Here is a 22,640-nt window from a genome sequence, read left to right as displayed (position 1 = left end):
CTAAGTGTTAAAAAGCCCCCGATCTGACAATATAAATATATACTTGAATGGCATTCAAACATAAAATTACAAAAAGTTATTCCCTTTGACATTTTATCTTTGATAAAACAGTACATGTACAGCATTTATATTCATACAAAAGGTCCATTAGAATAATTTATTGATAAGAAGAAAGGTACTTTATTAATCCCCAGGGGGGGGAATTAAATTTTTTCACTCGTGCTATTTTTGGACATGCTACACATACAGTTTTTTTTATATACATACAAATGCACACACATGCAGTGAACATGCTTAGGGAGAGATGTCAGAGTGAGGATACTGCCGTCAACCAGCGCACCCTGAGCAGTTGGGGGTTCGGTGCCTTGCTCAAGTGCCCAGGCAAGTGAACCAGCACCTCTCCAGCCACCAGTCCACTTGCCAAACTTCATCCATGCTGGGACTCGAACCGGCGACCCTTCGGTTCCCAAGCCAAGTCCCTATGGACTGAGCTACTGCCGCCCCGACTGAGCTACTGCCGCCCCAAAATAAGACCTTATTGTCTCCATTTCTCCTGAAATTTGAAGGAATACACTTCAACTTTGTTCATGTAAAATCAGCAGCTGCATTAAAAAACAACAGAGCCATTGCTTGTTTAAATTGACTTTGTGTTTCCTTTGAGTCCTTTTATCTTCAGTCAAAAATGAGGAAATGTCAAATGTCAGTCTAATATTCCTGAAGTCCTGAATCGTGTGCATTCAGTCTTGCTAAGGTTGTGATGTCATGCCACAGCACAGAGACATCTCTCAGTTCCTTTATCCTTAACAAGATGAGCTCCTCAGCGATTCATCAAAAAAAGCAATATGGTCCTGTGCCATTAGAGGGGTGTTCTCCCCAAGGACAGCCTCTGTGAAGTTTGGCCGTCTCCAGGCGTAAACCATACTGTTAAGGAAGCCCTGCAGGGACACACCGGCAGCCTGATAAAAGAAAAACAACCTTTAACTTCGACATCAGATGTTTTTTTTTAACATGGTCAGGTGTTGCACTCCGAAACTTACCTGAATCACATAAAGGTAAAACAAGCTTTGCTGTTTGATGTTTGTCCAGTACATCAGGCCAGACAGCAGAATTAAGACAAGAGCTACAGCAGGATGAAACAAATAGCATCAGGCTGACGTGAGCTCATGTGGCTGAAATGGGTTACCAATATTTGAAAGAGTATGTCTGAGCGTATGTTTGTGAGTAGCTGCATGTGTGTAAGTTCACCTGGTGTCCAGCAGAAAAAGATGACCATGACCATATTTCTCGCCGTGGAAAACATTCTTTTGATTCTCCTTCTTGAACGTCCATCTCCTTCCACAGGAAAAAGCCCCTCATGTTTATGTGTTTCATACCATCTGCTGATGTTATAGTAAATCATCTGAAACAAGAAACAATAAATCATTGTGGTTTAGTTGCACACATTAAGTAATAGTTGTGAAGTCTTTGGCTGTTAAATGATTAAACATTTCAGTATTGACATAAGTGTTAAGCAGATAAGCAAAGCAAATAGCAAAGACAATAATGCAAATATTAGAAACATAATTGAATAAAACGAAAGATAAATTGTTTGTGAGCAACTTACAGAGCAAGACAACAGCACTGCTATCACAATCAGGAAAAAGGAAACTCTGATAAAAGTGTCATGGATTTCCTCCTGGGGAGGAAAACAATGTCAGTACTAATACATGTTTCTCATCAGTTAAAGCTGCTTAGCATTTCTTTAAATAATTGATTATATACAATATAATATATATATATATATATATATATATATATACAATAATATACTATACAGATTTATACTCACAGCATCAGAGCAGGGATCTCTCCAGACATGCAAGAACAATATACAACTAGGAAAAAATACAAACAAAAAGTTAAGAGACAATAACAGACTCCATTAATCTGTGATTCTCCTGTTCAAAGCTCCTGTGAGAAACTTGTGGTTTGTGTTAATCTTAATTCCCCCTGTGGTCGAAGTGGTACCACTTATCTATGTGTTGATTTTGTTTTGTACATGTTTAAATAGTGCCTTTAAATAATTAATATCAGTCAGCTTTCTTTTACAGTCAAATGTAAAGAAATATGGTTTTAGCAGTGGGGGGTTAATTGCGTCTTATGACACCTACCCTCCGAGAGTTGTTTCAGGCATTAAAAATATCTATATTGAAATGATCCGTTTTCTTCTACATGCTGGGATGGTTTGCTTTTGTTGGTAATTAAAAGGCATCATTGTAAATGTCAGTCTGATTCATAACCAGCTCAAAACTCCTCACAGAAGCTTTAAATGCAGAGTATTTTTTTACTGACCTGGCGCAGAATGCCGAATTGTTACTGCTGATGGCATTAAATGAACTGTCCGCGGCTGTAACCAGCTCAGAAGTTGTTATGAAGGGGGTGAGCACATATACTATGTACAATACAATAGGAATCAGCCTGTGATGTAAGACAAACAGAAAAATAATTAGATATGTACCAGGGACAAGTAAAATTAAGCTAAAGATGAAGTTGAGAAACTCACCACACAATGGCATAAACAGGTATAGCCACTATTTTCTGTCTACGCTGACTCTGTAAATCAGACAAACAGGGAGGAAGACATTACTAAATGAGTGCAGGTTGTTTACAAATGAAGATCTACAAATACAGGAAACACCTCACCTGTGCAGCCTCATCTTCAGTGGGTCTTTCTCTCCACCCTTGGATTGTGCTTTTGGACTTCCAAGCATAGACCGCCACCAGCAAAAATGAAATATAATAAAAGGTCTGCAACAGGATAGACAAACACATATATTTACTTGGGGTTAAGCTGTGTGTTGTAGCACATGACACAGTGCTCAAATGTAACAAGAGAGTCATAGAGTTATCATTTGTATCTGACCAGCTTCAGGTCTCCTAGGGAAATGCATTATAATGGCAATGTTAACTCACAGAGATCTCAACTGCTGTGCTGACAGCTTTAAACAAATGTTCCTGTCCTACTACATGATCAGAAAATAACTGAGTTTTTTTCACATTCAGGTGTTTTGTGTAATGGCTGTGAAGGTCAAAACATGACAACATTCAGTAAATACAATAAAATTAAACAAAACACACAAATGTCTTTGTGTTGTGTAAAATCTTGTATTTCTAAAAGTGTCATATTATTTTAAATATTTTAAATTCCCATTTTATTTTATGCAATATTATTTTTGTGTGTTTCTTAAATCATTCCGTTTGTGACCCTTGAAGACTGCTATGAAATATCATCAGCAAAGTTCAGACATTTGCTTTTATCTTTATGAGGATGTTAGACATAAGTACACCTTTACTGTCCCACTCCTGTAGATAAAGGTCTGCTTGTAAAAAATATAATCTTTCAGTTTTTGTTTGAGCCTTTTGCATTCAGAATTATGTTTGTTGGTTCAAGAGAATAGTAGCTTTGATGCTGCCCTTGTTGGAGCCCAAATACTTTATACCCATTTTAAAACAATAAAACCATGAAAATGATTCATTTTTGTTCATGGTCACCTCATTTTCATTGACATATATTCAGTCAGGCAAACATGTGCAGAGAACATTACTACTTTGATTTCATACTGAACTTTTATAAGACCAAATATTTTCCATATCTGCATTATGAACTGAGCGATACAGAGTGACATTCTTTGCTATGTTTGTTTTCTGTAAAGTCAATATCCACTCTGCCATTACTCGTATCACTGGGGTATAGAAATGTCTGAGAACTTAAGTTTTAAAGGAACTGCAGTTCAAACTGAATTCAGGACATGTTTTAACGTCCAGTTTCAAATCTCTGCCTTACAAAAAAATACAGTTTTTTCACATCACATCTGATTCTCAACTCTGTGAACTCAGTAGTTTACAGAGTTTGGTAGTTTCCTGCTTGGGTGTCAGGACACCCAAGCAGGAAAGTACCAAATTCCAAATGAATGTGTTTAGCTTCTCTTCTTCCTGCATCTAACGCCACTGTTATTTCATGTTTCTGTGGATAACCTCAAATGTGACTTGTTTCATCACCAGGGCACAATCTTGTACATTTTCATGAGACTGAGGGGATATCAACATGAAATTATACGTTGCTCACCAGGGACAGGGGTAGTAAGTATTGGCAGATGGTTACTCCCATTTCAATGCTAACTTTGTTCAAGACACTTGTGGACATCAAGATGAGGGAAGCCAATAGGTCTGCCAGGGCAAGCTGCACCAGGAGATTTACCTATTGAAAAACAACAACAAGCATGTTACTTTGCTTGAAACTCTGAAGTTCATAAGAAACAAAAATAAATTATTTCCATGCTGTCTGACACACTAGTTACTAAAGTGCCTATAATGTGAAGAAATGTGCAGCAAGCTTTTAAAAATGTCAATGTCAATAACTTCTTTTGCACACCACAGTAATGGTCTAAGCAACATACTTAAAATGCACAGACAGATTTGAACATACGCAACAGCCTTACTCTCACTCACCTGTCCTTTTAATTGCTTCCATCTCGCTATAGAAACCACAAGGACAGAGAAGCTGCCAATCACACTGCAATAAGTCAGAAATAAGACAAGTATCAAATATCAGTGCAGAGGTTAAATGCTGAATTTCATTTCATTTCATAACCTCGGTTAAGGTTTTGAATGGATGCAGCTGCACATGGATGGTAACTTGTAACTGCTTTGTCACTAAGCCTGAACCAAACTTAATTGCAGGGTCAGAGAGTACGAGGATGACACAGCCTTCAGTTTCTGAAGGACGACTTATCTCAGACACATGTGACACCTCCATAAAAAACTGTTAAATGACAGGTACTTTAAACATAACGCTCTCCTTGGTTCAAAGAAAACTGATTGGTTGGACAGAGGATTTGAAATTTTTCCCACATTTTTGCAGCAACATTTCAACTTCTGCTTATTTGACCCAAGAAAAGGAAAAGACTCAAAGAAACAACCAAAAACAAAACAAAGTGGCTGAGATCAAGTCAAGTTAACTCTTTTCACTAACTGAACAATAAAAAAATAGTAGACAGCAAGAAGTATGGGTGGAATCTTCTAAAAAGAGAAACTATACAGAGAATCATTGGAGGAAGTTTGAGCAAAAACACCAACTGTTGATTCCTTGATTTTCAAAATTACAACATGATTATTGTGTTGATAACATCACCCTTCTGTTCCATACTATAAGGTTTTCAGCCTGACCAATACACAGGTAGCCTTATAAACTTGGTCATATACTTTGAATCCATTGTTAGAAAGCTAATAAAAAATGAAAATATGATAAAATAACAAGTATTAAGATACATTTTTACCTGAGAGTAAGCAACACCAAGTACTCAGTTGTAAGAATATCAATCTGTAAAACAAAAGTTTAACAACATGATTTTAACCTATTTCCTTAATTTTTAACAGAACATGTATTCATTGTTAATTCTTAAATAAATGCAAGAGTATGAAGTATAAAAAGTCCTACCTTATGTTCATCCAGAACACCTTGGAGTCCCATTGTGTTCAAGAAGTGTATTTGACTCTCACACCTCCGCAACCTATGTCCATATCCTTTGTGAAAGTATGATTTCTTGAACAAGCACACCTATTTAAGTTTGCACCTTGTCACGTGCTTCTGTTTTGACTCCACCTTCTCAAGGTGTGCTTAACTGCATTGTTTTGTTACAACAGAGAATCCCCAGGAATACTGGGAATGCCTGTTGTCCTACTGTACTTTATAATGTTAGAATGTAACAATTAAAAATGTCATTTAGTACAACCTTTTAAATAAATGTTACATGTTAGGTGAACAACAAAAAGAAAAAAAAGTAGTTTTCTCTTTGGGGGCTTTATCGTCTTTGTTATCTTCTACCAAAATAAGAGTGCACTCTCCAGTTAGAAACACAAATACTGAAAACAGACATAAGTCAAGCCTACTCTTCATTGCTCTGGACAGCCCTCTTATGGGATTGTGATCAATTGAGCAGAATACTGTACTTTCACTCTCTGCATCTGAGTGTCTTGTTTAGTTTTTGTTCTTTTGTTACAGATTTTTTAATATCTTTATTATCTCAACTGACTCCCAGAAGTGTAATTTATGTTGTTATAATTCATTTTTATCGAATATATATATATCGATATTTTTGTCGAACAGATAACATTACAAATAACAATGACCACACTTGTGACTCCAGTTTTAACATAAAACATAAGGAAAAAAATAAATAATAAAGGTAAAAATAATAATAGTGATAATAAAAGTGTGCTAAAAATATTAATAATACAATATAAATATACACATATATATACAGAAATATATATAAAAATATATATATAGACATACAAACATACACACATCCAAATTAAAACAAAAAAGAAAAAAGCAAACCAAACAAAAACACCACAAGTTAAATTAAACCAAACTTTAAAAAATTATAAATAAGATAAGATAATTTAAGATATTACTTTATTGATCCCCCGGGGGGGAAATTCAGTTGTTACAGCAACCCAGACATAAGTACAATCAAGAAGAAGTTTCAATAAGTAAAACAAAATAAAATAAAATAAAAATAAGATAAATAAAAATAAAAATAGACAAATAAGATAGAATACAATTTAGATATATACAGTGTTACAATGGAATTTAGATTAAATAGAAGTCATTACAGCCAGTATTAAAAAATGTTTCAGTAGTGACAGGTTGACATGGTGTGATTATGGTTGGTAATGACAAATTAAGCAGTAAGTACAAATAAATATGGGTATGTAATATGACCATGAGTTGTAGAAGAGCCCATGCTGCCACATCCTACCACCACTTACATTCCACATTAATTTCACCTTGCTTTAACTTGGAATATCTGAAAACGTAGCACTTTGGACATATTCGAGAAAGGGGCCCCCAGAAGCGAACATGGTTTTTGACAGTTCTGTAAGGTTAGTTCTGGGGTTCTGAACGCCATCTAGTGGTATGAACGACCCACGTTTATGTTTTCGACGTGTGATTTCTTGAAATAATGTACTGAGGCTTTTTTTTGTCGTGTTTTTGGTCACTTTTCTACCAACATTTTAACTTTCAGTGTTGGTTATTTTATGTAATAACTAAAATAAGAAGAACACATGGAGAATGGAGGAATGTGTTTTATAACTTCTGTTTTTCGGTCGTGTGTTAATAAAGTTGAGTCAAAATGATGACGTCGTGGATTCCACGTTGGCCCGGACGTGGCAGTTCGTCGGCTGTAGTCCTGAGTGGAGACTCAGCATCCAGAGAAATATCATCAGAGAGGACTTTCTCAAGTGGCTGGGATCACTTTTTCTTTCGTGGTTTCAATCGTCTGTAAACAGTCATGGGGCTCACATTTTCGGGTTTATTTACTCGGCTTTTTGGCAAAAAACAGATGAGGATTTTGATGGGTGAGTGAAAGTTGTGTTTGACTATGTGAACAAACCTTTAGCTTTAGCTAGAGCTAGAGCTAGCTTGATGATTCATCTGGACAAGTTTTAATGAAAGTTGTTAGTTCAAAAACTCAGTTTGAACCTCAAATCGAAGTATAGTAGTTTAAGGGGTTTAAGCTTGTATATGGATATATACACTACCAGTCAAAAGTTTGGACACACCTTCTCATGCAATGGTTTTTATTTATTATAATTATTTCCAGCATTGTAGATTAATACTGAAGACATCAAAACTATCAAAGAAAATGGTTTTTACCATAATGTGGATTACAGCAAGAGTCAAGTAGGGCTGTCCATTGTGTGCTAACCCTACCTCTGAACAACACAACTGATGGTCTCAAACACATTAAAGCTCCTATGAGGAGTTTTGGAGTAGTCATGAAATGGACTGAAATGAACATTGATGCCTCTTTATGACCTACAAAAGCAAACAAGATTGTTAGAAAAGATATTGATTATTTCTGTTTTGTTATTTTAAAGCCTGAAATCGCTGTGAGAGGGTAGGTGTCAGATAAGGTGATTGACAGCACAGCAATAAAAGCCCTTTTTCTGAAGTAAATACTCTTAATGTGTGAAATAGTTGACTGTTGTAAGCAGGAGGAGATAACATAATTTACACATGTACAAGACAAAATAAGCAAGATCACTTAGTCCACAGAGGGGCGCCAAAGTCAACACAAACAGAAAGTTCCTCACGGGAGCTTTAAGAAGGCAGGTAATTCTACAAATGAACTCTTGACAAGGCTCATGTTCATTAGAAACCATTCCAGGAGACCACTTCATGAAGCAGACTGAGAGAATACCAAGAGTGTGCAAAGCTGTCATGAAGGAAAAAGGGGGCTACTTTACAGATTCTAAAATATAAAACATAAATTCTGGTTTGTTTAACACTTTTTTGTTCATTAAATAATTCCATATGTGTTCTTTCATAGTTTTGATGTATTCAGTATTAATCTACAGTGTTTCAAATAATTAAAATAAATACAAACCCTTGAATGAGAAGGTGTTTCCAAACTTTTGACCAGTAGTGCATATATATGTAAATATGTTTGTGTTTGTTATACATACGTTTTTATAAATGTTGGTTACCTTGTCATGATACTATTCCATAATATTAGGTTCCCCTCAGACACATTGTTTGGTGTTTTACAATGTCATTTCCTGTCATTTGCTGTTTGATGACTAGAGCTACAGGTGAACACCTGTAAAATGTACAGCAGGTGTTCATCCACGTCTCTAACATGTATCCTCTCCTGATATCATTGTTGATTTCTACTTTATTGTTTCTCTATAGTTGGGCTGGATGCCGCTGGGAAAACGACTATCTTGTACAAATTGAAGCTTGGTGAAATTGTGACCACGATCCCAACCATTGGTAAGAGACACTGTGTTAGTTACTGTCAAGCTTTGTCCTCTTAATCATTAAATGTGTACCTCAATCTGTTTGATAGGACGGATCTAAATCTTTTCTGACCCTTCAACAGGTTTCAACGTGGAGACAGTAGAATATAAAAATATCAGTTTCACGGTATGGGACGTGGGTGGCCAGGATAAGATCAGACCTCTCTGGAGACATTACTTTCAGAACACACAGGTATGACTGTTTAAAGCTTACAGGGATATTTCAGTTTTTGTGAAGTGGGGTCGTATGAGTTACATTGCACTAGTACTCCTGTTAGCCACAATGAGTGACGGTGAGCTCTTCCCCTTTAATGAGAAAATTCCCAGATGACTGGCAGGCAAGCTAGGCAACAATTTTGTGCGGACGGGGCCACCTTCTTCGCGTATATTCGCTAAAGTTGAGAAAATATGGTCCAGGCACTCATCACGATGCAATTGTATGGTCTGCTAGAAAAAAAATGTAGCTCTTGACTTTGCTGTCAGAAACCTCCTTTGTTCTGGAACTATTTTCGGACGCACCTCGCAGACCGGTGTTCTGCCACTGCATGAGCAAGGATACACGGCGATCAGCTGTTTGGAACTGCCTGCACTTTTAGGAACAAAAACTACTAACTGTAAAAATTTGTGATTCTGACAGCGACGATGACATGTCGTTTACTGTGGACACAAGAGGATTTCTCTATGAACCAGAGTTTACATAGGAAGAACTCCAGATGCAGACCCAACATACCGAAGAAGAGAAGGGAGAAACTTCTGTGCTAACGAGTGAGCAGGAGAGATCCTACGTTACCTGGTGGTGCCGGTGTGTAAACTGTGAGCCCATGCCAATGAACCCAGATAGCTTCTGCTGTCGGGGAGAGGGACTTAGTGGCAACAATACTTCAGGACCTTTCTGAATCAGAGGATACCAGCGGCTCACATACGGCTCCAGTCTGCATCACTCATCATCCAGAGGAAATTTGTCTCCAACATAAGTTTTCTGCTTTTACTGATTCTTTGTTTTTGTTTTTTTTATTACACTATTACATGATCCAAGCAGCTGATCGGTGTGTATCCATGCTCATGTAGCGGAAGAACGCACATCTGCGAGGTGCATCCGAAAATAGTGCCAAAACAAAGGGGGTTTCTGACGGCAAAGTCAAGAGCTGCAATTCTTCCTAGTAGACCATACAATTGCACCGTGTTGGGTGCTTGGACCATATTTCCTCAACTTTAGCGAAATTATGGGAAGGAGGTGGCCCCCTCCTCAGTGAATCGTAGCCTAGCTTGCTTGCTTGCAGGTCATCTGGGAATTTTCTCATTAAAGGGGAAGAGCTCACCAGCACCCATTGTGACTAGCAGGAGTACTAGAGCAATGTAACTCATATTACCCCACTTCAAAAAACTCTTCCTAAATCTAATCCACTAAAGCTATGCAATTTAAATGTTAACTCAGGAATTTGTACAAAGAAAAAGCTCTGTAGATCTGTATGCTACACATCTGCATAAATAAACATAATTTGCTTAATAACATTTTAAAAGACTGCCAAAACCAGATTACAGTTTTCCTCAAAAATGGACTTAAGATATTAAATTGATGAGCTTTAAAATTGAGAGGAAGGAAAACCTTTCACTTCCTTGTTTCTTTTCCTTTTCTTTTCCAGGGCCTCATCTTTGTAGTAGACAGTAATGACAGAGAAAGAGTGAGAGAGGCTGCTGATGAGCTTGTAAAGATGGTAAGTATTTAATACTGAGTATAGATAAATATTGTTCTCTTTTTTATACTGATGCAATGATATTTAGACTAGTAGTTTCTTACTCAGAGCAGCAGGCTGACTCCTACTCTGATGTAGTTTATTCAAGAAATCATCCTTTCTCCCTCCTGACTTCCCAGCAGAGTCAAACTAAATTTTGAAATCTGACAGTCCTCATACCACTGAGATTTTTATGTAGTAAAACTTGAATGATTTTTGTTTATTCTCTGGTAGGAAAAAAACCATCTACAAAAAAAGCCTGTATTTGTTCACATGTGAATCACACAATTAATAACCCATGAATGTTTCAGGTATTAGATAATGGTGTTGACTTCATCAACCATACAGATTCCTGATCTGTAGAACTCTGTTTTGTAATTATCTTGTGCTGCCTCACATAGTCACATGTTCATTACAATAGGTGTGTACAAATTCTTTATGAGTCACCAAAACGGCAATAGGTGAGGTCCATGAAAAACAAAACACTCAGTGAACAAGGTGTTCACTGTATTGCATTTTGTCTTGTATGTTATTTTTGGGGTTAAAGATGAAACGGTTAACACAAGTAAAAAAAACATGTGGTTTCTCCCTCTTCTGCTGTCACAGCACATTAGACGTTGCTCCTCACATTAGCTCCTCCCCTTTTTTTCATTCTCCGCTTCTTTATAAGTTATAATTTCTGCATTTAGGCTAAATTATCAGCAGCTCTCCAAATCAAACAAACATTATTAAAACCTGTAAAAACACTGAATAGAGAAGCTAAAATATTTTTGTTAGATTTCACATTAACCAGAATGGGTTTTATCCATTCTGTGATGCTTATAGACCTTTAGACATTTTTAATGTTAATTTATCCTGTTGTAGAGTAAGCCATGTGATGAAAGTAATTTCTCTCTCTTGCTTAATTGTTTGGCTGTGATCCCTCGTCTCTCCTCAGTGTATATCTCATTCACACACTCAAGCAACAATGCTAACCAGAATGCACAGATTTGTTTGGGAGGATTTGAAAGCCTGCAATTTGGCTAACATTTTTTGATTTGCTAAAACAGTGCCGTATAATTGGAAAAGGCTGAATCTCTTAATTTGAACACTTGAACTGAGCTGTAACTTTATGTTCCTTTTCATCAAGGTGAAGCCGTAGTACAGTCAGATCCAAGAACCCTACACAAGAACCTTACAGCTAGATGCTATAGCTAAATTGTATGCAGTGCTTCTTCAAGCTGACTCAAAAAATACCCCAAACATGCCTTTTCTATTATTGTAGAGGAAATTGACCATAACCACCTTTCATTAAGTCCACCACGTCCGTTATGGCAGCAAATATTTCCCCTGCATTGTATAACATTTGGTGTTTTACCAAGGCTTGTTTTGTAAAAATATCAAATATATTTTATGTAAATTACTGAAATGAAAGCTATTTTGTGTTTTTCAACCCTTAAATGAAATCTTACAACTGATATTCTTATCTCTTTTCTGCCCTTTTAGTTGGGAGAGGATGAGTTGAAAGAGGCTGCTCTGCTGGTGTTTGCTAACAAACAGGACCTTCCCAATGCCTTGAATGTAAACGAGATCACAGAGAAACTTGGCCTTTCCAACTTCCGCAACCAAACTGTAAGTAAAATGATAGAAATGTGCTCAATAGACCTTCAGAACCATTCATATCTCTTCGCATGTGCAGAGTTTTATCTACATCTCAAGGCTAACTACACCTGTTATCTCTGACCCCACAGTGGCACGTTCAGTCAACCTGCGCCACCCAGGGAGATGGCTTGTATGAAGGACTGGACTGGCTTTCCACAGAGTTATCAGGCAGAGCCTAATGAGCATCAGCCTGACAAATGAGATAGAGAGACTAAACAGGAGAGAAGGCACAGACATCCAGAAACAAACAGTCTTTTAGCACCAGTGTTCACCAAAAGGTCAAAGCTGTTGGACGATATAATCATCTTTGGGACATCTTTTAATCCTCTCATTTTCCTTTTATTATCAACACTATAACCATATTTTCCCTGCACATAGTTTCTACTTTTGGCCCTCATGAGAATCCTCTTTCTTGGCAGGTTGCGGACACACATTCAGTTTTGATGAGTGAACTGCCTTTTTTTTTTTTTAATGTCCTGGAATCAATGAAAAATGTTTGGGTGTTGTCTTGTTTTTTCCCCCACTTGAACCACTTGTACACTTTTTGAGCTTACAGTAACTGTATTGTCAAGCCTTGGCTGAGGGGATATGACAATATACACATAATTGTAGGCTGCCACAAGCTATTTATCTACAACCCCATGTGAATATTTGACTCCCCTTCATCCGTGACCCTTTGCTCTTCACCACTGTGTCCTCAATTTGATGCCAGCTCGTCGTTCAAAGGCCTGTTGCCTACAGAATCAGAAAGACAAGGGTTAGATGAAGCTGGCATTGATTCCTAACATAGAGTTTGTTAACGGTGTGAACCCATGTTGCCTTCCAGTAGATGCAACCACAAAGGAGTGCTGTGCCTTTTGGTCCCTTTGGACACAAATCTGAGTTATCCCTTTTATCTCTTATTCATCCTTCTAAGATTCAACAGTGACTTTTTGCTTTTGGAAGAAAACTTGTGCAATGAGACACATCCTCTGGTGTTGCATTATGTGGTATGCTCCAGTGGATCCACACCCCAACATGAGCGTTAAGGGCTTTTTTGACTTCACTATCAACATGGATTTTTCCTCTCTGAACATTTAAAAACTTGACCTCACAATGTCCTTCCTTTCTAAAAAAAACACATTGAAAAGAAGGATTTAAGTAAGGTTTCACTTCTCTTGTTTACACTAACAGGAAGAAGGAATCATCTTTTTCAGTGCTGACACATGGTCAGTGCAGCACAGTACAGTAGCATGTTTTTATTTTGTTGTCTTTTTTTTTTTTTGCAGCGACTGGGGCTGATGATGTTTTGTCTGACAATAACTGTGTTGTATTCGTAGTTATTCTGTTTTTTTTAAACTCAGAAACATACCAGCACATCACTTTATTTGTGTACACATTCCAGTCTGTGATTGCAGTTGCTGAGGCTGCGACTCTTAAAAATATTTGCTATAAGTGCTATCTTACAAAAAGCTCTGAATAAAGCCCATAAAAATCAAAAGGTTTTGTTTTGGATTCCACTTCTTGTGAAGAATGGGGCCTTCTTATTAATTTTTTTAAATGTCATTAATATAGTCTCTGTCTTGCAAGGACTTGTGCTTTGTTAGAACAAGTCTAAGATATCTGCAACAAACCAATTTATTAAACATCTCACATTTTATCTATACACCTTGCGTGTCTAAAGAGAAGAAGCAAAACATGCTGCCTCTTCATGTTAAATAATGGTTGCCTGTCTGGGAAGCTTGTTTTGAATAAGACCCAGAAAGTTATTGGTATAAATAAGCTGCCAGATGGCTCCATTTCAGCTTCAAACAGCTCTGGGACTGGAGGTCTGAAACCAAGCGTACATCTAAAATGCAAGGCAAAGCTGTGGTAAAGCCAGGCATTGATTCAACATGACCTACAGTGCAGTCAACCTTTGTTCTGACCTCTTTTGTTGATGGAGGACAGGAGAGAATGCAGAGATAACAGAAAAAACATGTCAATCTATATTGTTCTGGGGTATGGTGTACTGATTGAGAGAAGGGCATTACAGTGACACAAACAGCAATTCTAAATTGTGAGGTTAAGGTTCGCCATCCATGTAGGAAGTTATGAATTAACAGCAGGAGGATTAACATCATCTCATGTACACATTACGGTTAGTTTTTCAAATATTTGCTTTTGCAGGATTATTGTAAAATATACTTAAATTCCCAAAAGCATATTATTTTCTTTATATTCTCAAAAGAACTGCCTGACCAAGTTATTTAAAACAATCTTCCACAGTAATTCTGTCTTTGCAACAGAGCAAAAAGTTATTTCACTATTAGGGAGGGAGTAAAACATTCTAGTTAAACATTGAGACTCTTACTTCGGATCTCCATGCGATGCCTGCACTTAAATATTTTTCACTGTGTCTGCATGACTGATAGTTAGCAACAGGCCCTGTGTTTTAAATAGTCTGATAATCCCTCACCAACAATTGAATGTGGCCTCTGGTCGCCCCCCTAATAAGCTTAAAGAAAGGAGAGTTTGAAGCTGTGAATAATGGCCAAACACCCAGCTGAGGCTAAATCATTAATAAAAGGAGAACTGAGGATTTGAGTTGTCTTAACTACAGTATTATTGTGCTGTTTCCATTGCTTCTCTGAAGAGGGTGATTTCTCCAGAGTCACAAGACCAGACCTGGCTCCAGATACTGTACAAACCTCTGCTGTGCATATGTTTTCTGTCATACTAGTTGCCTGGATGAAGACACTCCAGTGAAATCAAACCAACAGATTTTATAGCTTAATGTTTTTTTTCTTTTCACGATGACTAATCAACTATTAACATTTCCTCTACATTACAGTTTCAGTAAAATCCTGTTTGAAGCTTCATCTTGTGTCAGGTATTTAAGGCATTCACACAGTGTTAATAAGTGAAGCTATAAGCATTATATAATTGGCTTGCTGTGATGTGTGCATGTCTGTTGTAATGTATTTATGATAGATAATCAGGCTTAGTGGAGCTGGGTCAGCACACATTTGTTTGTGGGTGTGTTGGAGACATATGTATCTGTATCTGCAGCACCAAAGTGGGTCAGCATTGAGAAGCACATATCTGTTTTGCTGCTTTCAGAAACCCTTTTTGTTCACTACTCTGCACTCTTCAACTGTGGAAATACATTCAATGGGATTTACAGCTTCACCTTTTTACATGACCTTTAAGGTAAGTTTTGAATTTCAGTAATTACCAAGTACAATGAGGAATATCACACTGCTAAGTTCATTGAACTACTTGAAAACGTTGCTGTTTTTGATAGCCTTGCCAGCCTGATGACCTTTTCTTAACATTTAGAATAAAAACATCTGAAGTAGAAGCTTTCTCAACTTGAGTTTTGAGACTCTGTAAAAAGTCAGAAATTCCTTGGCAGCCCAGTTAGTGGCACAAGTAACACAGGCCTGTGCCACTGCTGTCATGCAGGATGATGCCAACATTGACCCCACACACACCAGTACCACTGCCATCATATTCCAAGGCCAGGGAGAACCTGGTGAAGGCTATCCCACCAAAGCTCCTCTGTCTGCTGGCCTGTGGAGGACTAGACTGTCGCTATGAAGGACCAGAGTGCTGGAAATCAAATCAACAAGTCATCCGAGGTGTTTTCTCTTCATGGTGAGACTCTGTGACTGTTGCTTGAAGATGTTACTGTCTGTGGTATAGTGGTATAGTGTCTGTTTACTGAAAAGGAACTTCTTTCTATCACAGGGTGACAGATGACATCATTGCCATGGCTCGACCAGCCTATCGTCTTATTGAGAAGTACAACATAATAGAACAATTTCAGAGGTAATCAGTGATCATTAATTCTCCTGGAAGGTTTGTTTTGTTCTGATGTGCGACTGATACATAAGTAGTCCGAAAAGTTGTAAAGTAAAGATGAGATGTCTAACATTATTAGCTTTAATTCATACCAATCAATGCCATAAAATGAGGAAATATACTAACTTTACTTTTACAATAAATATAAGCCCTGAGTCACAAAAAAAGCACAACATGAACTGTTATCTTCATAATTCATGACTTGTTTCCAGGTTGAACATCAGGTCCATCATTAACATGCAGCTCCCAGGAGAGCATGCTCACTGTGGACCACCCCTAGACCCTCAAAGTGGTTTCACATATTCTCCACAGATCTTCATGGACAATGACAGTAAGATCTTGATACAGAAATATACAACATGCAATGTACACATAGGTATTTTTGTTCATTAACAGGTTAAAAGTAAAGGACTCTTTAATCATCTTTAATTCATTAAGTTTGTTTTTCATGTTATGAATGTATTATACCAGTGACCATGTATTTTATATTATACTTGTATGCATGGTTGCTCATTGTTTCTGAGAATCTTTTTTAATTATGCTGTTGCCTGTCCTGGCCAGAGAACTCTTGAAAAGAGATGTTTAAACCTCAGTGGGGTTTTCTCCTGCTTAAATAAAGGTCAAGTAAAATACAAATGAGTAAAATATGTGATGGAACAAAACGCAGTAAAAGTTTGATAAGTATCCTAGGAGAAGGTTACAAATTGTGCAGCAACTATCACTTTTGTTGTGCACCATGTTTTGTGTTTCTTTGTTATACAGTAGCAGTAAGAGGTGCTATAATATAACAACAGTACATGTGCTCATATATTCTTATATATGCTTCTTTGCAGTTTACTTTTACAACTTTGGGATGCCAGATTTTGGTGTGTCCTCTCTTGTTGGTATAATTGATGCGGTGAAGGTTTTGGCCTTTGCAGTGAGGGAGGGGAGAGTGGCTGTGCACTGCCATGCAGGTCTGGGCAGAACAGGTGGGAATCATCTATTGTTTATACAAATACTATGTTTTAGCTCATGCACATTTGACTGTATCAGACATATTCAGTGTGTTTGCATGTGTGTCTCTGTTTTGTTCTTGGTGCTAAATAGGCGTCCTGATAGCCTGTTATTTGATCTACACGCTGCGCATCAGCCCGAGTGAGGCTGTCCATTACGTGCGGATCAGACGACCACGCTCTATCCAGACTCGGTCACAGATTAGCCAGGTGTTTGACTTTGCTCGCCTGATTGGCTCACAGCTGGTCCAATACCCAGACCTCAACCTGAAGCATGGGGCTCCTTTCACTCTGCAGCACTATCTAAACCGACAGGCACTGGTGCTGCATGGCCAGGAGGCACGGAACCTCAGGCACACACCAAAGGTTAGGGTTCTATCACCATACTACCTTGATCACATATACTGCACCTCCCTCTCTTCCTGACCTCCTTGAACTTCTCATTAGGTGGTGTACCTCCTGTGTGTGCGTCTCTCCTGCCTGGCCCTGGGTCTGCCTGCTCCTCCAGAGTTCTATGCTGAACTGGAAAAGAGGTCAGCACTGAGATCCCTGGGCAGGATTGTGAGGGAGACCCTGGCAGCCAAACAATACTTGCCCTTACTGAGGGACAGTCATAAGAGCTCTTGGGTGGACACTTATCGAGTTTCCTCCTGGGATGAGCATTTGGAGTTTTTAGAGAGGAGGAGAGACAAGGTGTTGGACCAACGCAGCTACAGTGACTCTGATCTCAGCAAGATGACAGTAAACAAGGTGCAGTTTGACATCATTCAACCAGAGTCACATCAAGTTGATGAAAGTATCCAAATGAATCTGGTTATTGATGATTTACTAACTTTATTGTATTCCATCCTTAAAAGCATCTGGAGATGAGTCCATTCTTCAGCCCAGCACTTGAAAATGAGAAACAACGGTGTCTACAAGATCTTATACCACCTGATCTGAGACCAGCTTGTAATATCCTATCACCTGGACACCTGACCATCAAAAAAGAATCTCATAAACTCAACATCCCATTATCAAGCATGAAATCCAGCAGCACCTGCAAAAGATCCACTTGTTTGGCTAATCAGCCGTTTACAAAATCCAGGTCCAGCACTGAGGTAACTGTGACTTTTGAAAAGTGGATGATCAACAAAAGTTTGATGCATATCTTGAAGTATTCATGATCTCTGTGTGTAAAGTTGTGCAGAAACTCATATAACCCAGGCCCAACCTCTGTTGCCCGTGCTGTTGCTAAGGCGATGGCAGACCAAGCTCCTCCAGGAGAAACTACCCTGCAACGATCGGCTCTGCTGCAGGTGAAAAAACACACGCAAACCTTGTTTGACATCGGTAGATATCATAATGACTTTAAAAGCTTCAGTCACTGGATTGATGCTGTTATTCTTTCAACAGGAGGAGTTGAACAGCAGTGACAGTAGCTGGGCTTTGCTGGTCACAGAGTCGGATCCTCATGTCCTCAGTTGTCTGTTGTGGACTTGGTTAGACAGGTTAAGGGTCAGTGTTATCAAACATGATGGGAACATTATTTTATTAATATGTGGGGGCTGTAAAAATATAAATACAGCATCACATTTTTAATTTCAATTTACATTTACCATACTGGCATAACATCTTCCACTTAGTCCTAAATCTGTCTCTCCAATGTGATCCAGGACCCAGTTCTGAGTGCAGAGGATGTAGACAGGTTGAGTACCCAAGCAAACAGGAAGCCCCTCAGAGTGCTCAAGAAGGTAAGAAAACAGATAAATTATGAGTAACCTTTTGGAAAACAATGAACTCAAAACCTCCTCTGCAAAATTTTAATTCCAGGCACAGAGACACACCATCTACTGTCTGCTGAGCTGTGTGAGCACAGTCAGCAGTCTGTGTCCACACCGAGAGGAGGCACTGCTCTCAAGACTGATGAGGACTCTAACAAGGGTAAGACAAATGTGGAGTCATGGTTTAGGCAAGTCTGGAGTGTATTTGTTCCATCAGAAACCTTATACAATGAGGGTGTTTAGTTTTGTTTATTCATTGTATTTCTATTAAACCACCAGCGCCCCCAAGAGGACCTGGAAAGTCTTACAACTTTGATGAGGGTCTTGAAGGCGAGTTTGAGAGAAAACTACAACACCTAGCAGGACATGCAGCACTAAAAGCAAGCAAACAGAGCACATGTATTTCTTCTTCTTCCAGTTAGTGGGTTTTCATCCTGAGCACATGGCAGCTGGCAAAATCAAAAGGTTAAAAAGTCTCTTTTTGAAGAAAATATATCAAAGATATTTTCCTGAGAAAAAAAAAAGATAAGTCTCATGAGCACAAAAGAATATGCTGAGTGCTGAAAATTACAGCCATGCTGAGAACAACAGCACAACCACAAGTGTGATTAAACAGTTCAACAAAGGGCTGCTATCAGTAAAAAGTAATAAGAAACAAAAGTTTTAATGTTTTTGTTATTTAAGGAGTGATCTGGCTTTGCCAACACAAGTTCCAGAACTTGGCTAGAACTGGGCTGTTGCCATGCAACGCTTGAACATTTCCTGCACTCTGTGGACGTGTACACGTATAGTTGTTCAACTACATAGTAGTATCTAAAAACATTTTTTTATCATATTGTAAAAAATGTTGTTTCAAGTTGACTTAAAAAGAAGCTTCAGTACCTTCATTTTTACAGATTGGAGACTGTTTCACCTTTTCCTTTTTAATAAATAACTTGAACTCCTGGTTTGTGTTTGTCTGTATTTTTCTTTTAAACTTAATGGAATCCCACACACACATTCATACACACACAGTCATACACACATTTATACAGACACACATTATGAATATCTGTCAAAGAGTCATCTCTATGGCAGCGTTGTCATAGCAAAGTTGACAAGCACCAAACAGTTTTTGTTTGGGTTCAGTGCACACTTCTGAGCTCCGGGGGCTAAAACCTGACACAGATTGAAACTCAGGGGAGGATCAGGAGTTTGGAAAGGTAAAATTGTCAACTCTTTTAGATCTCATCTTAATGCAGTCACTGACTTCATACTTTTAAATCAGAGACTGATTTAACTGAATGAAACATGTACTTAGTAGACATAATGTTGCAGACTTCTCTGGGTGTATGACACTGTTTTGGTGTAACGCAGGTTACACTTACAAATGATTGATTGACTGTAAACCCTATTCATCTATGTTTCTGTATTTTATGAGATAAACTTAATTCTGAAGTAATACTGCTGCTCTTAAGAGACACTGCTGTTAAACACAGAGGGGAGTTACAGTAGAAAGACTGATTCACTTACATATGGGTTCATTTGAATTTCCCAGTGCTCCTTAAGCCTGTTTTATACTGTGTGATAAGTTGAGGTGATAATTAACCACAGGGCAAGAGTGATAGATATTAACTAATATACACATTAAAGTGCATGTAATACTTTTTTGTCCTGTACGTATTTGACACAGAGTGTAACTTTACTTATTTTTGTGACACTGGTTTTCCTTCTTTATATTTTTTTATTTCAATGAAAGTTAACTACATTTCCATATTTTGAACACAAAGACAGACTGCAAATGAATCCATTGTCTCTTCATCAGGGTCATGTCAAACACTGAAGGTTGGGTTGGGACATGGAGGCCCCACAGGCCAAAAGCACCAATAGCTGCTCTCTATGGTAGCCCAGGGCCCATATATGCACTACCAGGTCTCACAGGTAGAACCAAAATGGCTTAATGCATTTCTTCAGCAATTATTACATAAACAAATAATTCATTTGACACCAAATGTTTTTGTTTCCTCCAAAAAGGCAATTCTAAGCATGACCCTACTAAATACAAAGCACCAATGTTCAGCTTTGGGATACGACATGAGCAGGCCAGTTGTAACTGCTCCCCTGGACCAAGATACCTGATCCCCTCCAACATCACCAGAGCAGGCCGAGATGGCACACCTGCGTTTTCACTCCAGAGTCGTCCAAAGGACCCAGAAGTGTTCAAGGCTCCAGGGCCAGGTCAGCAAAACCTCTTACACAATGCAACAGATTTTTTAGATGCACATGAAAACAGATACCACTGATCTTGGACACACAGACTAATCACTACAGCTATTTTTATTTTTATTTTTTTTTACAGCTATCGATGTCAAAGAGTAAGTTTATCCATCAGTGTTTGTATGAATTTTTTTTTGTGTTTCAGGCAAATACTCCCCGGAGCATTCGGGAAAATGGATCTTCCGCTCCTCTCCAGCTTATTCTCTATCTGGAAGGGGCAAAGACCAAAGGATTAACGAAACACCAGGTATAATAATGCACTTTGCAGAAACCTTTTTTAGACAACATTTCATGGAATCAATATTATAAACTTCACCTGATGCTGATACTACAGGTCCAGCTGCCCACAGTCTGCCTCCTGTGTTGGGGCCCAAAACTGTGGGCAAATCTGCAGCTCCCTGCTACTCCATCTGTGGCCGCAGCAAATCTGGAAGCTTCCATGAGGACCTGAGGAAGGTATGTGAAGTATTCTAATCCTTCAATTTCCTTTAAAAAAAACTCAGATATCCTGTATTTTACTCTTGTTCTTTGTACTTTTCTCTCTTTTCAGACTCCTGGCCCTGCTGCCTACAAAGCTGTGGACCCGAATCTGTACATGCAAAAACCTCCCCATTTCAGCATGACAGGCCGCAACTACACACCAGGTGATACCACACAGAAACCAGGACCTGGTGCACATAATCCTGAGATGGTAAGAGAGCTTCAAATTGTTGTATTTCATGAACAAGGAAACCTGGCATTTTGATGATTCACTGACACTTTTCTTCTCCTAGGTGTCTAACACAAGAAAAAAAGCTCCAAGCTTCTCTTTTGGACTGCGTCATTCACAATTCATCGCTCCCTTCATAGTAGAGGTGCCTGAATAATGGCAGGTTTCATCTCTTACTTTAGAAATTCACATGGCACGACTAAATAAAAAAGAAAAAGAGAATTGCTCAGTGATCCCTTTTATTTGAAATATTGAACAGGCCTCCTCTGGTCAGGGTTATACCCATTACCAGGTTTTAGTGTAAATTGTATGGATTTAAATTTCACAAGAGTCTCATGTCAAACTTTTTTATTTCACATAATTTTATTTTAGCTATTTGTTGTGGTGTAGAGAAAAATATAAATATGTGTTTTGCCTGTTTGATAAACATTTTCTGTTGGCAACTGAAAAAATAACTTGTTTATTTACTTCAATATAAATTGTTACTGGCAAGTAGCAACAAAAGCACAACTGTCTGCATTTTATTCAGGTGTCACAGTGAGTATTACTTTGTAATGCTTTTAGACACACCTGCCTTTGATAGGAAAGGTCTGTTGATCTGAAATATGGAATAGTGATTCTAAAACTGTCCTACCAAGAAAAATAACATGATACATATCATAGGTGCTACAGTGTTGTCTTTGGTGCATTGACCTTGTTCGTTCCCTGCAGAGATTGTTGCCCCTGTTTAAAAATAAACTATTCTGTATAGGGTCCACTGGTATCAACTTTAGAGAAACAGTGCTCAATTCATAGATTAATATATACATTTGAAATTTTACAAATTCTTTCGTCTCGAGTGGTTTTCTCTGTAGGGAAGGAAGCATAGTTT

The 22,640-nt window shown here is 38.2% G+C and overlaps 4 protein-coding genes across 4 annotated transcripts; 3 read left to right on the top strand and 1 right to left on the bottom strand.

The window, feature by feature from the left end:
* Window positions 1-630: 630 nt before the first annotated feature.
* On the bottom strand, window positions 631-5,509 carry si:dkey-30c15.2 (uncharacterized protein LOC558938 homolog). Its single transcript, XM_034685063.1, has 12 exons — window positions 5,477-5,509; window positions 5,316-5,359; window positions 4,489-4,552; window positions 4,106-4,237; window positions 2,683-2,787; window positions 2,543-2,592; window positions 2,332-2,457; window positions 1,829-1,874; window positions 1,604-1,675; window positions 1,246-1,399; window positions 1,038-1,120; window positions 631-956 (listed from the first exon to the last, which is right to left on the bottom strand). The coding sequence occupies exons 1-12, from the start codon at window positions 5,507-5,509 to the stop codon at window positions 801-803; spliced, it is 1,065 nt and encodes a 354-aa protein (XP_034540954.1). The 3' UTR covers window positions 631-800.
* A 1,676-nt stretch (window positions 5,510-7,185) lies between these two features.
* On the top strand, window positions 7,186-13,701 carry LOC117814501 (ADP-ribosylation factor 4-like). The gene is made up of 6 exons (XM_034685874.1): window positions 7,186-7,404; window positions 8,741-8,821; window positions 8,931-9,040; window positions 10,491-10,562; window positions 12,066-12,191; window positions 12,311-13,701. The coding sequence occupies exons 1-6, from the start codon at window positions 7,338-7,340 to the stop codon at window positions 12,398-12,400; spliced, it is 546 nt and encodes a 181-aa protein (XP_034541765.1). The 5' UTR covers window positions 7,186-7,337; the 3' UTR covers window positions 12,401-13,701.
* A 1,947-nt stretch (window positions 13,702-15,648) lies between these two features.
* Window positions 15,649-19,197, top strand: zgc:77752 (uncharacterized protein LOC393862 homolog). The gene is made up of 12 exons (XM_034686130.1): window positions 15,649-15,839; window positions 15,933-16,013; window positions 16,259-16,377; window positions 16,880-17,017; window positions 17,136-17,407; window positions 17,489-17,791; window positions 17,899-18,141; window positions 18,223-18,339; window positions 18,437-18,538; window positions 18,697-18,774; window positions 18,854-18,964; window positions 19,084-19,197. Exons 1-12 carry the CDS (start codon window positions 15,649-15,651, stop codon window positions 19,162-19,164), a joined length of 1,836 nt encoding a protein of 611 aa, XP_034542021.1. The 3' UTR covers window positions 19,165-19,197.
* A 677-nt stretch (window positions 19,198-19,874) lies between these two features.
* On the top strand, window positions 19,875-21,991 carry odf3b (outer dense fiber of sperm tails 3B). The gene is made up of 7 exons (XM_034685839.1): window positions 19,875-20,006; window positions 20,609-20,724; window positions 20,818-21,021; window positions 21,206-21,307; window positions 21,395-21,516; window positions 21,611-21,751; window positions 21,834-21,991. Exons 2-7 carry the CDS (start codon window positions 20,613-20,615, stop codon window positions 21,924-21,926), a joined length of 774 nt encoding a protein of 257 aa, XP_034541730.1. The 5' UTR covers window positions 19,875-20,006; window positions 20,609-20,612; the 3' UTR covers window positions 21,927-21,991.
* The last annotated feature ends 649 nt before the right edge of the window (window positions 21,992-22,640 follow it).

The sequence above is a fragment of the Notolabrus celidotus genome, chromosome 6 (assembly GCF_009762535.1).
Source record: "Notolabrus celidotus isolate fNotCel1 chromosome 6, fNotCel1.pri, whole genome shotgun sequence".
NCBI classification, from domain to species: domain Eukaryota; kingdom Metazoa; phylum Chordata; class Actinopteri; order Labriformes; family Labridae; genus Notolabrus; species Notolabrus celidotus.
Note: the sequence above shows the minus strand (reverse complement) of the source record. Positions and strands in the feature narration are given on the sequence as shown.

What these genes read in the sequence shown, in the direction of transcription:
- LOC117814501 (XM_034685874.1), top strand. Translation starts at nt 7,338, where the DNA reads ATGGGGCTCACATTTTCGGGTTTATTTACTCGGCTTTTTGGCAAAAAA. An exon ending in ATTACTTTCAGAACACACAG is followed by an intron (nt 9,041 to 10,490) that starts GTATGACTGTTT and finishes TTTCTTTTCCAG; the next exon opens with GGCCTCATCTTTGTAGTAGA. An exon ending in CCAACTTCCGCAACCAAACT is followed by an intron (nt 12,192 to 12,310) that starts GTAAGTAAAATG and finishes CTGACCCCACAG; the next exon opens with TGGCACGTTCAGTCAACCTG.
- zgc:77752 (XM_034686130.1), top strand. Translation starts at nt 15,649, where the DNA reads ATGATGCCAACATTGACCCCACACACACCAGTACCACTGCCATCATAT. An exon ending in CGAGGTGTTTTCTCTTCATG is followed by an intron (nt 15,840 to 15,932) that starts GTGAGACTCTGT and finishes TTTCTATCACAG; the next exon opens with GGTGACAGATGACATCATTG. An exon ending in ATAATAGAACAATTTCAGAG is followed by an intron (nt 16,014 to 16,258) that starts GTAATCAGTGAT and finishes ACTTGTTTCCAG; the next exon opens with GTTGAACATCAGGTCCATCA.
- odf3b (XM_034685839.1), top strand. Translation starts at nt 20,613, where the DNA reads ATGTCAAACACTGAAGGTTGGGTTGGGACATGGAGGCCCCACAGGCCA. An exon ending in AAGGATTAACGAAACACCAG is followed by an intron (nt 21,308 to 21,394) that starts GTATAATAATGC and finishes CTGATACTACAG; the next exon opens with GTCCAGCTGCCCACAGTCTG. An exon ending in GTGCACATAATCCTGAGATG is followed by an intron (nt 21,752 to 21,833) that starts GTAAGAGAGCTT and finishes TTCTTCTCCTAG; the next exon opens with GTGTCTAACACAAGAAAAAA.
- si:dkey-30c15.2 (XM_034685063.1), bottom strand. Translation starts at nt 5,509, where the DNA reads ATGGGACTCCAAGGTGTTCTGGATGAACATAAG. An exon ending in GGAAGCAATTAAAAGGACAG is followed by an intron (nt 4,238 to 4,488) that starts GTGAGTGAGAGT and finishes GTTTTTCAATAG; the next exon opens with GTAAATCTCCTGGTGCAGCT. An exon ending in AATTCGGCATTCTGCGCCAG is followed by an intron (nt 1,875 to 2,331) that starts GTCAGTAAAAAA and finishes ATTTTTTCCTAG; the next exon opens with TTGTATATTGTTCTTGCATG.